This window comes from Pieris brassicae, chromosome 8, assembly GCF_905147105.1.
Source record: "Pieris brassicae chromosome 8, ilPieBrab1.1, whole genome shotgun sequence".
Classification (NCBI taxonomy): Eukaryota; Metazoa; Arthropoda; class Insecta; order Lepidoptera; family Pieridae; genus Pieris; species Pieris brassicae.
In genome coordinates this window covers 16444633-16457530 of record NC_059672.1, presented here as the reverse complement: position 1 = coordinate 16457530, position 12898 = coordinate 16444633, and the positions used below count along the sequence as shown (strand labels likewise).

Genomic DNA, 12898 nt, shown 5'->3' with positions numbered 1-12898 from the left:
AACCATTTGTATTTTGAAAGGCCTGCAGCCCTTATAATAATTTTATATGATTTTTAAGAATTAATTTTGGTACAATACATTTGTATTAAACATTGTACAGTCAAATAAAACATTGAATGCTATACAAAATTTATTTAAAAAAATCATAAAAATGTATGAGTAATTGAGCACCTCATTCATTTTTGTAGCCTTTACCATCCATTAGCGAAGTTAAGGCAAGTATACATAGAACAAATCAAACCTTCTAGATTTTTGTTGTGTGTAGATATTAATATCAAATTCACATTAAATATGTTATGATTATAATACATGAGCTTACATCGTTTCACTAATACATTACTTTAAATTACATTTTATTAAGATCTGAAAGTTAATATGAAATATTTAGAACTGAAGAACAAAGAAATATTCAGTGAAGTAATAGTAACATCATTCCTACTAAATGTTATATATAATTATACTGCAGGTTTTATTAAAGTTTTTGAGTAATATATTTAAGGAATATTCATATTGCTACATTTGATTAATATATTTGTATTTAATGTCTGTTACAATAAAATCAAATTTTCCAAGTTTATAAATCAAAAATGGCAGGTCCATAGTTCCTTGTGCCTTAGGGGTGGCTGTGTTATAATTATTGTGTCTGCTAAAGACTTTAATATCTATGCCATTATTTCTGTTTGATGATTTCGTTCCTCCATATTAGCTTTGGATGCACACTTAAATAGTTTTTTAACTTCATTGTTCAACCCTTCACGATTTCTTGCTATTTCTATAGCATAAAATTGGACCCGTGGTACTAAAATTGTGTTTGATTCAGAGTAATCACCATTTGTGTCGGCTCTCATCAATGTTCCAAAACTGTAGTCCTCAACAATAGTTTTAAACTTTTCACAGTATGCTCTCCACTTAGCTTTATTAATGTTATTTTTGATTTCATTCTCCTTAATGTAAGCAACATCTAAATCTGGAAAATCTTGCCGAAAGTGTGTATAAATAAGATCATCGTGTGGGGTCAATTTAAGCCATCGCGTATCTACTGAACATAAAACCTGCCAAAGTTTATGAATATTTATGTTAACTTATTGCTATATCATTCTTATGCACAGTATCATTAACTAACTTACATTAAAATAAATATCGCTGTGTTCCATTGCTCTCGCTGCCCATAAATGTTCTAGGGTTTCATCGTTACCGAATTCCTCTGCTGGTCTCGTCAGAACATCCTAAAATATGTAGACATGAAACAACTCTGTACAAATATTTGTTTATCTCTAATTCAAATTTAATATAATAGCGACATGATCCTACCATTCTAATTACAAGTTTTTCGAAACTATCGTTGTTACACTGGTTAAAATAGTAATACAATCTGTTATCTCAATTAATAACAATTTAGAAATAGATACACAAAAATTTTATATGCTTAATATAATATTTTAATTTTTAAAAGGTTATACCATAACCATAGAGCAGGCTAGGCTAGTTATCTACTATACTAGTAAGCACTAAGCTGGTATAGTTCTACCGGAATCTCATGGCATGTAAGGACATAAAAATTTGTTGTGGGCAATACTGGGAAAATTGGATTAAATGATCTTGATAATGTTTAATTTTTATTTATGTCTTTAGTATTAAGGAGCATGAAGTATATTAGTTATTTGTATAAAGAATGTTTTTATACATCGCGTTCTTAAAATAGGAAGATATGTCATGAAAAATAAATCAGTCGTAACTTACTACTAATTTATTATATGTATATCATTTCAATTATACCAATAACTTTAAATCACATTCAGAACTAGAAAATGATTCACAGAACTCCACTTGCATTTCTTGTTCTTCGTCAGATGATGAAAACAAAGAGGTATATATTATAAGCGCTCTCACAGCATTTCAATTATTATTATTATTATATCTTACTTAATGAAATTGTATACAATTTATTTACATGTACACAACATTGTCACCAATCCTCTACACCAATTTGTGAGAAAATCTTCTGTTCATAATTTTATGTCACTTGCGTTTTTAACAGCTTTTTGCTTCATTATACCTCAAATCATTTCTATGGGATTCAATGTGCAATGATAAGGTGTAATGTTTTGTTTCACTACTTCAAGCAGTGATACATAATTGACATTTACTCCTAAGACCATAATAATGTAAATCATTTGCACGGAGCCATTCTTTAATATCAGCGATTCAATTGGCTTATATGGGTGGTTTGTTCTTACGTACAGTATGATAACTAGCATCATGATTAGATGGACCTGCAATATCTTTGCTTTGCCAGCACTTATTCAAAGAATATGAACCGTGAATGTAAATCTCGACTAAATACATCACATCTACTTTATTTTCCTCTTCAATTTCGCGGTTTTGTTGTATCTTTATAGAACTTGTATCTCTATAGTTTTATATCGTCTCTCTTCTTTAATATGGTCCTTTTTGATGGCATTTAACATATTCAAAACCAAGCGCCTTACGTATAAGTCTGTAAAAATAATAACATTTACCATGTTACTCAAATAATAGCTCAGTCCAATTGCAGGGCACAGGCTTACTCAACGAGTTATAATAGTTTCATTACTGTTGGAATTTCCTGCCGAACTGTATAGATGTCCTTTAGTTTATTCCCAAAAAATGGAACCCCTGAAAATGGAAACTGTTCAAATTCATTTTCTTCTTCCCGCCACTCTTCTTTTTACCAGGCGTGGAAAATATGCCCCTGGCTAAGGTTTGCCGTATAGTACTGCTATTGGCAACTACTATAAAAAGTCACAAGTACTGAATAAAAATATAAAATAAACAAAAAGTATCAAAACCACTCGGTCCAACTTACTGGTTAACTCTACCACGCGCTTTAAAAACCTTTATTTTGTGATAATCAGTGAAAACAATATTTTTCGCTTGAGATCGAAGTTGCTTTTTCGACATTTTCACAAAAACAACAAATTTCATGAAATTTCACTTGACATTGCCATATGAATATTTTATGTCATTAGATTCCGGTAGACCTATTATAGCACTCAGGTACTCTCACAATATATGTAGAATATAATAGGATTGTCTCCTTTATTGAAGTCTATATGGACTGATGACTTGGTTAAGAGTATGAAATAGCAATAGTTTAATGCAAGTACATTAAAATAGGGATTTTATCGGTATCATTTACTGACACCTGTTTCAATAAGTAACCGACAAAACGTTGAGTTTGTATGATACAGGTAACATTAAGACTTACACGAGTATAACAATTATACAAGATAACAGTGTAGCTTTTGTTATTATCTAATTAGCAAAAATAAAGTTTTACTTTCTAATTACAATCTACTTTCTACGTCGAAACAAAGCTAAAAACTTCTTATTTATAAGACCACAGGTTAAATTTGTATAATAGGGTATTATTTTGTCTATATGTCTTTTCATTACCGGTTATTCCTAAACGTGGTATCAACGGTAGAATGAGAAAGCGAATACATATTATTCAACATTGTCATAAGAGTGTCCCGCGAAAGAGCGAGATAAAATATTTCGATCAACATCGTTTGAATCACAACATTTTTGAGATTTGATTGGGACATTTAAGAAGAAGGTGGCGCATGCGCGTTATGCCGACGCCATCTCTAAACTACTGTGCGTAATATTTGTTGAAAATTTCACTGAACTGAGTTAATTTTATGTATGTTAATTAATATTTAAAAGTGGTAATAATGAATTTAATGTATTCCTAATAATAAAAAGTGATAGTGCTATGTGACCAACGGTCGTGTTAAATATATCGATGCTGACGGCGGGTATCGGTGTTGCGGAAGTTCTTAGTCAGATGTAGCAACGCATATTTTTATAGCTATTTCCACTGCAATCTTTACATATTGGTGTCGTAAGATTATAGTGTCTAACTTTTAAGTGTAAACTAATTGTTGCTACATTTCTAACATAAATAATTAGGTAGGTGTAGAGAGTAGTGATAAAAAAGCGGGCAATTGCTTTAGCGTTCTTACGCGCGTACCGCGTTTATACATAGACAACAGTTTGTGATATGTATGAATTATTGTTTTGGGTCAAAGACATTTCAGTGTGTTAACCTGTATCGACAACAGTGAAACCGCGATATTAAATGTTTTTGAAATAGACAGCGAAGTAATAGTATTTGTTTTTTGAAATGAACTCTGCATTAAAGCCAGTACTTCCACAACCGGGCGTACCTCAACCGGGGGGTCAAGCTAGTCCTGCTAAAGGTAATGTGGCTAGCGCTAATCACACAGTGGGCTTACCCCAGGGCGCGCAAAATTCCCTCCTTCCTGGCACAAACAATCTTGTAGGCCAGAATTTAATCCACCATATACCTAATCCACCACCGGTGCCCGCCCACGCAGTACCATCGATGGCGCCAATTTCAGCTAACATGGCTCAGATGGCACAAAACATGAGCCATCATGGCAACCTCTCACATGCCACACAAAACTCAATAACTCCAACTAATGTGGCAGCAAGTCCCAGCAAAAGTGCAACAACAAGTGCTCCTGCTCCATTAAGTCTTGTGCAAGATAAACCGGCAACAACTCAGCCCCCACAACCACTTGCTTTAACAAGAACACCGGAGAAAAAAGAACCTGATTCTACAGCTCAAGCAAATGGTGCTATAGACTCTCCTAAAACTGGAAGTAGTGCACCAGCTCCATTGAAGCCACAGAATCCAGAAACAAAAGATAAGCCAGATATAGCTAAAACATCACCCAGTACTCCTAAACCACCTGAGAAACCTGTAACATCTCAGAATATACCACAGAAAGCAGAAACATCTAATACTGGAAGTGCATCAGATCCTCTTGTACAACCTAAAGTAGCTACAGCTAATGAGCCACCTGAAAAGTCTCCTTCTAAACCAATAGAATTAAAATCTGCCCAAACAGCAGATGTTGCACCAACTCAAAGTGACAATAAACCAACACCTGAATCAGCAAATGAAAATCAGTGTCAAGCTTCCACAATGCCATCACTTCAAAAAGAATCATTACCAATTGAAAATCCTAAGCCAGAGCCACCAAAATCAGAAGAGAATGGAGAAAGTCCAGTAAACATACCTAACTTAGATGAAAAGGTTGGTGAACAAAAAGAGCATGAAGATTCATCAATCAAATCGGAAGAAAATAAAACATCAAAAGAAGATAAAACCGAAGAAAAGTCAGATTCTAAGACTCCAGTAAAGTCGGATAATAAAATAGCTGCTAAGTCAACACTGAAGTTAGCTACAGTCACTCCTATGAGAAAAAGAAGACAAGCATCTGAAAAAAGTGAAACAACATCGACCAAAAAACCTGCTGAAGAAAGTACACCTGACACAAAAGCTAAGAGAAATCGGACTAAGGTAAATATCAGGGCTCTTTAATCAATTTTGAATTAGTATAATATATTTATATTATGTTTTTCAATTAAATCACTTTATTCTAAAACTAGGTTAAAGTGTATGTATTTATATATTTCCATATAAAAATAATTGTAACTATTGATACAGTTCTAGCTTAATCCCTCATGTATAAAGTCAAGTAAGGTTAATGTATCATTATAAATATCAATAGTTATCCATATTTGTTGTAATATTTTTCTGCATCCCCATTATTAAATACTTTCAGGTTCAATTATACCAGTCACCAACACCAGAAATAGCGATGGCCACAAAGTTGTCAGCCTCAGCTGCTGGAAGATCCACTCCAACTAAACAAAATGATGACAAACTTATTGTATTTTATAAGTATGTTTTTGTTACAAATTTCATTTAGAAGAAAATTTAATATCAATATTACAATAATTTTTTTTATTATTAAATAACTTAATTTATAAGTGATTATTTTTTCTAGAAATGAATATTTGGCTGTACGAAATGCTGAAGGAGGTTTCTATGTATGCCAAGCTCTACAGAATGTATACCGTACTACACGAAAAATTAAAATAAGGTGGCTCTCACAAGATAAAGGCGACCCTACTGGAGAAACATACAAACCAGATTTTTATGATGTCACGGGTAAGGATTAAACAATTCACAAAATAAATACATATGTATAAAATTAAAGCTGAAAGATTTAAAAAGGTCTGTTATTATATGCGTATTAATTATGTAACCATATAAGGCTTTAATATTTATCTATATCATCTACTGTATGAAACTTTATTTATTGGCGTACGGTACTTTGTGTTCCGAAAATGTAGAAATTATTGTACATTGAACTCTGGACTTTGACCACTCAAGACAACATATATGTGGCATATATGTGGAAAATACTATGTGGCCAACTTACGTTTTATAATTTACAGATATGGAATGTGTACTAACTACACTATCTCTGACGCGGTCTGCAAGTGGAGGCGGGGCGTGGTTACTGCGACCAGCCGAACAAGCTCGCGCCACTTCTATACTACAGAGGGCGCTGAAGGCTGAACAAAGTGGGGCCAACATACACTTGACGGAGGAACACCCTGACGGACGTGAGTTGCAACAATCCAATTAGAAGCATCGCTACTCACTCTTGTCTGCTAACTAAGCAGATTACTCATACAACCCTACTTCTTTATAAAAAAAAAACTTGTAGAATCATTTACTATGACTAGTCACGTCAAGTGTCATCTAGACGAATTTCATGTTCATACACGAATGCTGTTAATGAGAGACAGTGCATAAAGAGAACTGGCTTGGCATAACAAAAAACATAGTACTGCCTCCAAATCATGTCCCATCACGTCAGCACAGACTACCAAAAAATTGTTCCATATTTAAGCTTTATCACACTCTGTATTCTAAAAGATTTTTTTTTAAGTTGTATTTTTAATTATTTACACAATAAATGTCTTAATTGTTTACAGTTTTAAAGGATTAATAAGTAATAAGCTGCTATCATAGACTAACATAATTAATTCGACCAACAGTGGCAAGAAATACATTTTCTAAACGTTTTTATCCATTAAAACTGTATTTTAATAAATATTTTTTATTTTTATTTTTTATAAGAATAGATTTTAATAATTTCACTATTCATTTCATTTAACAAACTAACCTTTAACAGTCATCCACCCTCATTAACTGATTCTGTTTTATCTTGGTTGTAGTTGAAATTATCAGTAAATTAAAAAAAAAACTACAATTTTCAAACATTTATTCAATATTTTATACTGGTTACGAAATTTGGATATTAACTGTCATAGTAACTAACATTATCATTTGAAAAATCATAGATTTTTATGATTGATTTAAAACAATTTTCGTTTGTGGTCGTATTTTCTAAATCAAATATTTATTATTCTACCATCACCTAAATATAGACATTTAACAAACAAACTTACTAAAAGTATTGACAACTCTATTTGGTAACTTTCCAATATCCAAATAATAGTCTAACTTCAAAATTATTTATAAAAAAAATATAAAAAATTATCAAACCTTTGGAAACGCTGAACTAACTTAAACACTAACCCTGGAGGCTGTTAAAGGAAAATAGTGAAATATTTAAATCTGTTTGTCAGTGGATCTCTCGCTGTACACAGACGAGTCACAACTCGAAAAGAAATCGAGGAAACGCTCCAGCTCAAAGTCTTCGCCTAATTCGAAGGAGGACACTGATACTTCGGTAAGTTATTTTATTTAATTTCTCATACAAAAGTTGTACAAATTATTAGTCCATTCCGTTTTCAAACTCAACTGACAAATCAGCGTTGCTGTTGACAACATGTAGCTGTCATTAAGGCGACGCTAACTGTCAAAATTCACCTTTTATAAGTATGGGAGCGTTCAAGTATTACGTCACGCAATTTTTAGTGATTCCTGACCACCCCTCCCCATGAAACGCGGCGTAACGGTTTCTGTATCCAATAGTAAAACGTTTCGTGACCAGTGCCTCTTTACCTAAAACTTACCATTATACAGTGTAAAGTACTGGGAAGTGGAAAATAATATTAACAATAAAGCGTAATTCAATCCCCGCCCCGCATCGTAACGTTTTACAAGAGGACCCCCCCCCCTAAAATTTGTTACGTAATACTTGAACCCTCCCCATTCCGTCTTAAACTAACGTCATGATAAGTAAGTGAGTGCTCCAATACAGTTACATATTACACACGAAACTCATTCCTCTTTCAGAAGGAAGAAGCGACCCCTAGTAAAAAAGCCCGAACGACACCAAAGCGCAGTCCGCGCTCCGCGAAAAAGAGAAAGTCCCCAAAATCGGGCAAAAACCCCGCTAAAGCGAAATCATCAGGTAGTACGCCCAGTGTGGCGGTCACAAGCAAGGTAGGCATAGTACGGCGGATTTATAGACATGTACGTACTGCTCTCATCTCACTTACATACATTGTGGATTGTGTGGGGTTGCCACTTTAATGCATACAAGTGGAGTTAAAAACTTTAATTTCGTTGAAAATAATATTGGTTTAATGGGAGTATAAGTGTTAAAGTGGTGAGCCTCTGTGTGTATGTGTGTCTGTGCCGCCCCGTACGGTTTGGATGTGCGATACGATGGGCTTCGTCTGTTTAGAAGGAATTGTCTTAACGTAAACGAGAATAAAGAAATTAAAGTAAATTTTATTTTATTCATAACGTAGTCGTATTTTATATTCTATAATAAAAAATCTTCTATGAATAGTTCTAAACAGACATTGGCGCAGAGTTGTATGAATCTTGAATAGATCTAATAATGATAATTCAAATGGTGCAACTCGCATGTAGTTAGAACGCGGTTCAACTTTCGTCAGTTATTTTGATTGGGTCGAGGTATTATTTATGTTTTTATTTTCACACATACATTCGCAATTCATTCACATTTCAAACTGAAAGTTTCGCAAAGCCATAGATAAACTTGTAGTTCATACTATATCCGTGTACGTTATGAAAAGTTGCCACAAATCTAGTAAATTAATTACAATATATTTACAAAGGAAATACAGTTATTCCTTATAGGTAATCAGAAAAATCCCATATTATGTATTTGATGAATAGTCCTTGAATAAATTTTAGACTAACAATTGAAAGTCATGCATCATACATTGCTTTGCTTAAAGTGTGAAATTTGTTGTTTATTTAAATACTTTAACATTTTTTTCGAAATTTTTAATAAAGCATGTATTTAATGCATGTAATGTGATGTTCCTATTTATAAAAAAGTCTTTAAGAGAAAAAAAGTGTCGCATCGAGCTTGTGCTAGGCTTAACTGGGTTAACATTAGGTTTATTAACATTGGGCTTATATAATAAAGTCACCTAGCCCTAAAGATTTTAATAATATACAATAAATAAAATTATTATACATTTTCACAAAAACATAATTGCATTAAGACATTGAAATGGTTGACTACTAAGATGTAAATAAAAAAATAAAATGGTGATTCCGTTATAAAAATAATCCCAGTGTTAAATATTTTTGTAGAATTTTTAATAAAAAACTGAGTTCGTACTACGTTCGTGTACGTTCATGTACGCCATACTAGTAGTTATAGTGTTTACATAAAAATATTTTGAACAGACGGCAACTGCGGTGTCTGAGAAATCGGATAAAAAAACTCCGATGAAAAAGACGCCCACTAGATTGACCAAAGCCACACCGGCCAAAACCTCGCCGGCCAAAGCTGAATCGCCGGTCACGCGCAAGGGCAGAAGAGCGGCTAAAGGTAAACAGTTTATTCTATAGGTTTTAATGGTTGTAACTTGTTAAAATGTTTATGCGTTTTATCGATTTGTAATGTGTTAAAGGTCGGAGCAACTTTGCTTTACAAATATTCTCAAATTTATCTATATCAGTTCAGTTCGCACTTTATGAGAAACTACGTACACGTACGTATACGTAGATATATGTTTAACAATATATCGTTTTCTAAATTATAAAGCAAAGTTGATACTGGTTTAATTAAGTGTGTTTTATTTTACGTTTGTAACTACAAATGAATGTTTGTTATTACAAATAAAAGCAATGTTTTTCCATGAAACAATGTAGTTTTTGGGCCTTAGTTTAGCTTAATGAAGTACACGTGTAGACTTTTATTTTTGCATTGAGACTACTTGTCTTGTGATTCACTTGATGTCTAAATATTCAATCGATTCAAGACCTGCTCCTTCAACAAAATACCTACAAGGGCGTGTTTATTCTGGAGTTTTGAGTATTTAGATACGCACAAACTTCTGACCCGGTAATGAATGGTGTATTAGGAAAGTTTGTTGTTTTCGAAGATGTAAGCGCGATCACTACCGGGTCGGTTAAATTAATTATTGAATTGTCGCTTCGTTTGTAGTTAGAGGTGTTCTAAGCTAAACGTGCGCTTTGTAAAAATATATATTCTGAATATATAATTTTCTTATTAATATAAATATAATATATTGTTCAGAATATATGTTATTCGTGTGAGTGGTATATGCATCGCGAAATTTTAGCTTAGAACATATGTTAGAGTAAGTTCTAAGCTAAAATAGTGATATAAGGTGTTCAACCGCCATTTGGGTCGATTTTGTGATGGCTTAACTAAAATAAATATTTACGCATACTATTGAGTATTATATTTATTTTTATCTGCCCATAAAACTTACCTTGAGTAGCTGTTCAATATTTTGTATTTTTTATTATTTGTCCGTATTATGGGCCGAGATAGCTAAATCGCTTCTTTAATTATTTTTTATTAGTCTTTTCGAGTCTCTCAAAATCTAATATGAGTCAAAAATGAAATAGCGCGTTGGGCGTACAAAATCGACCGCTTTCAAATAAAACTTATAATATCATAATCGGTAGAAAATCGGCATGAACACCTTATATAATTTTGTGAATATTTCAGAGGCAAAAAGCTCACCAATCGTTCCCACTCCCTCTACATCGACGGGTAAAACCACTCGCACACCACGAAAACCACCTTCCAAGAAATAATATACACAAATGTAATGTAAGCTTACGGTTTTGTCAAAGTGACAGTTACAGCTTGGCAACATTTGTGGAAATAATTATATTGTGGGGAATGTGGCAACACATGGAATTGGAAATCAGTTTAATTTTTGTTTGTTTGTATTATACTCGGCAGATTTATGTTACAATGATTTGTAATTTTAGATAGGTGTAGTCGATCCATGTTTTGCCAAGTTGTAAATGAAAGTAATGTGCCTATTGTTAATTAGTTTGGTAACTAAGATGATTTTAAGTAAACTTTACTAAGGACTATGTAACTGCCATTTTACAGACCATTACTTCATTAGTGTAGGTTTATTAAAATAACTATTTGAGTTAGGCCTAATTTATAATCAGGGGCTTCGAAAAGGGATTGGTTTCGTTGTCTAAATATTTTTTTTTGTGTTAACCGTTTCTCAGTCTCATTCCATACTTTTGCATGGTCATGGCGTATCTATGCCGTGTCAGTCTCTAACAATCATTCCACTGTCTGCTCTCCCTCTATCACTTTCGTAATTCCTAAAAACTTTTCAAAGTTTTCTTTTCAACTGTCATACAACCCCTCATTGCTCTGTATAATGCCACACTAGTTCTCAATTAAACACTCGAAATGACAAAACCGTAAGAGGAATTTCTCATAATTGTATTTACCTGGAAAAGTTCCACAGCATAATATTTTTTAATTGTCAAAAATGGCGATGTTTTTGTCGGCCATTTTATGATCGCCTTAACGAACAAATAGTCGTGGTACAACAAATGCGTGGAATTGGCAGTTTTATTTTATTATAAATAGAATTTTACGTAGATTTCCACATTTCTGACACGCACATTTCAATTATACAATTTATTCCCAGGCTGTGTTATGTTCAAGTTTCATAATATCGCATGCTGACTTGAATATCACTTAAATCACAATTTTAATATCGTTTTATATTTTAACATTTAACGTAGTTTTTATATATGACATGTAAACTTATGGAATAACGAATGTTGTACATAAAAATAAACAAAAAGATATCATATTTTAATAACGCTGATTGAAAGAGTGACACAATTTGCTCTAAAATAATTTCATTTCAGCGAATCGAGTCACTCTATTTTTTGGCGAGGCGTTATATTTTGAGATATTTTTATCTCAAGTGTTAAGCAATAGATAAGTTATTATAGGATTACTTTTTAAAATCTTTAGATATTAATACTTAGAATATTCAATCTACGCAAAAATGTATATTAGTACAAAATATCGATATTAAAAATCAGGAATGCGAACATTAATATATCACCCGATTTGGAATAATTTAAATAAATTTAATCTGGACCAAGCTAATTTAAAATTATTAAAGCTAGATGCCACAAGTTTGGATGCCGCCTCAATACATAGGCTTTTCATATCTTACTTATGACATATCTCAATACAACTTAATGCATTCGAGAATGGGTTTCTTTATTAATAACTAACGAATTAACTCGCTAGAACCACAAGAGCGTTGAGCGACCAAATGCAACGTTCTATTATTCGTAAGAAGGTTGTTGGAACCAGAATGTTTATGTGTTTGTGACTAAATAATTTTCACAACCGGCACAATATTGTTATGTACTAATACCATTTGTGTTTTGTTTCGATGTATGGGTGACGTTATTGTTGCAACGAGCTCAGAGTGCGCGTGTGTTTGAATTAAATCTAGATACCTAAGTAGGTGGTATATTATTTTAAGATTAAAAGTAGTATATAAATTATTGCGTGTGAATTTTCTGTTTTTAGAATGACTGGTCGTCTGATACAATAGATGTATGAAAAAATTTAGCGTTTTATACAAAATTAAATAAATCAGTCAAAGATTACTATTGTAACAGAAAGTCCGCAAATTTATATGCATTCAGAAATAAATATAAATAATTTAAGAAATAAGTAGTTTTATTTTTAGGTTAATCCCTAGTTTCATGTGAAGTGTGGGTCGGTAAATAATTCCCTCTGGACTAGGGAAT

At 32.7% G+C, this 12898-nt stretch overlaps 2 protein-coding genes across 7 annotated transcripts; one reads left to right on the top strand and one right to left on the bottom strand.

Moving 5' to 3' along the window:
* Nucleotides 1–117: 117 nt before the first annotated feature.
* On the bottom strand, nucleotides 118–1498 carry LOC123713277 (protein PBDC1). The gene is made up of 3 exons (XM_045666881.1): nucleotides 1312–1498; nucleotides 1128–1226; nucleotides 118–1052 (listed from the first exon to the last, which is right to left on the bottom strand). The coding sequence occupies exons 1-3, from the start codon at nucleotides 1312–1314 to the stop codon at nucleotides 663–665; spliced, it is 492 nt and encodes a 163-aa protein (XP_045522837.1). The 5' UTR covers nucleotides 1315–1498; the 3' UTR covers nucleotides 118–662.
* A 2101-nt stretch (nucleotides 1499–3599) lies between these two features.
* Nucleotides 3600–12815, top strand: LOC123712783 (proteoglycan 4-like). 6 transcript variants are annotated; one of them, XM_045666044.1, is made up of 9 exons: nucleotides 3601–3710; nucleotides 4407–5374; nucleotides 5640–5758; nucleotides 5865–6028; nucleotides 6319–6489; nucleotides 7522–7625; nucleotides 8135–8314; nucleotides 9512–9656; nucleotides 10809–12815. In XM_045666044.1, the coding sequence occupies exons 2-9, from the start codon at nucleotides 4412–4414 to the stop codon at nucleotides 10895–10897; spliced, it is 1935 nt and encodes a 644-aa protein (XP_045522000.1). In that variant the 5' UTR covers nucleotides 3601–3710; nucleotides 4407–4411; the 3' UTR covers nucleotides 10898–12815. The 6 variants fall into 6 exon arrangements, with proteins under 6 accessions (XP_045521996.1, XP_045521995.1, XP_045522000.1 ...); XM_045666041.1 differs by having other exon boundaries at nucleotides 4383–5374; XM_045666043.1 differs by having other exon boundaries at nucleotides 3616–3685; nucleotides 4383–5374.
* The last annotated feature ends 83 nt before the right edge of the window (nucleotides 12816–12898 follow it).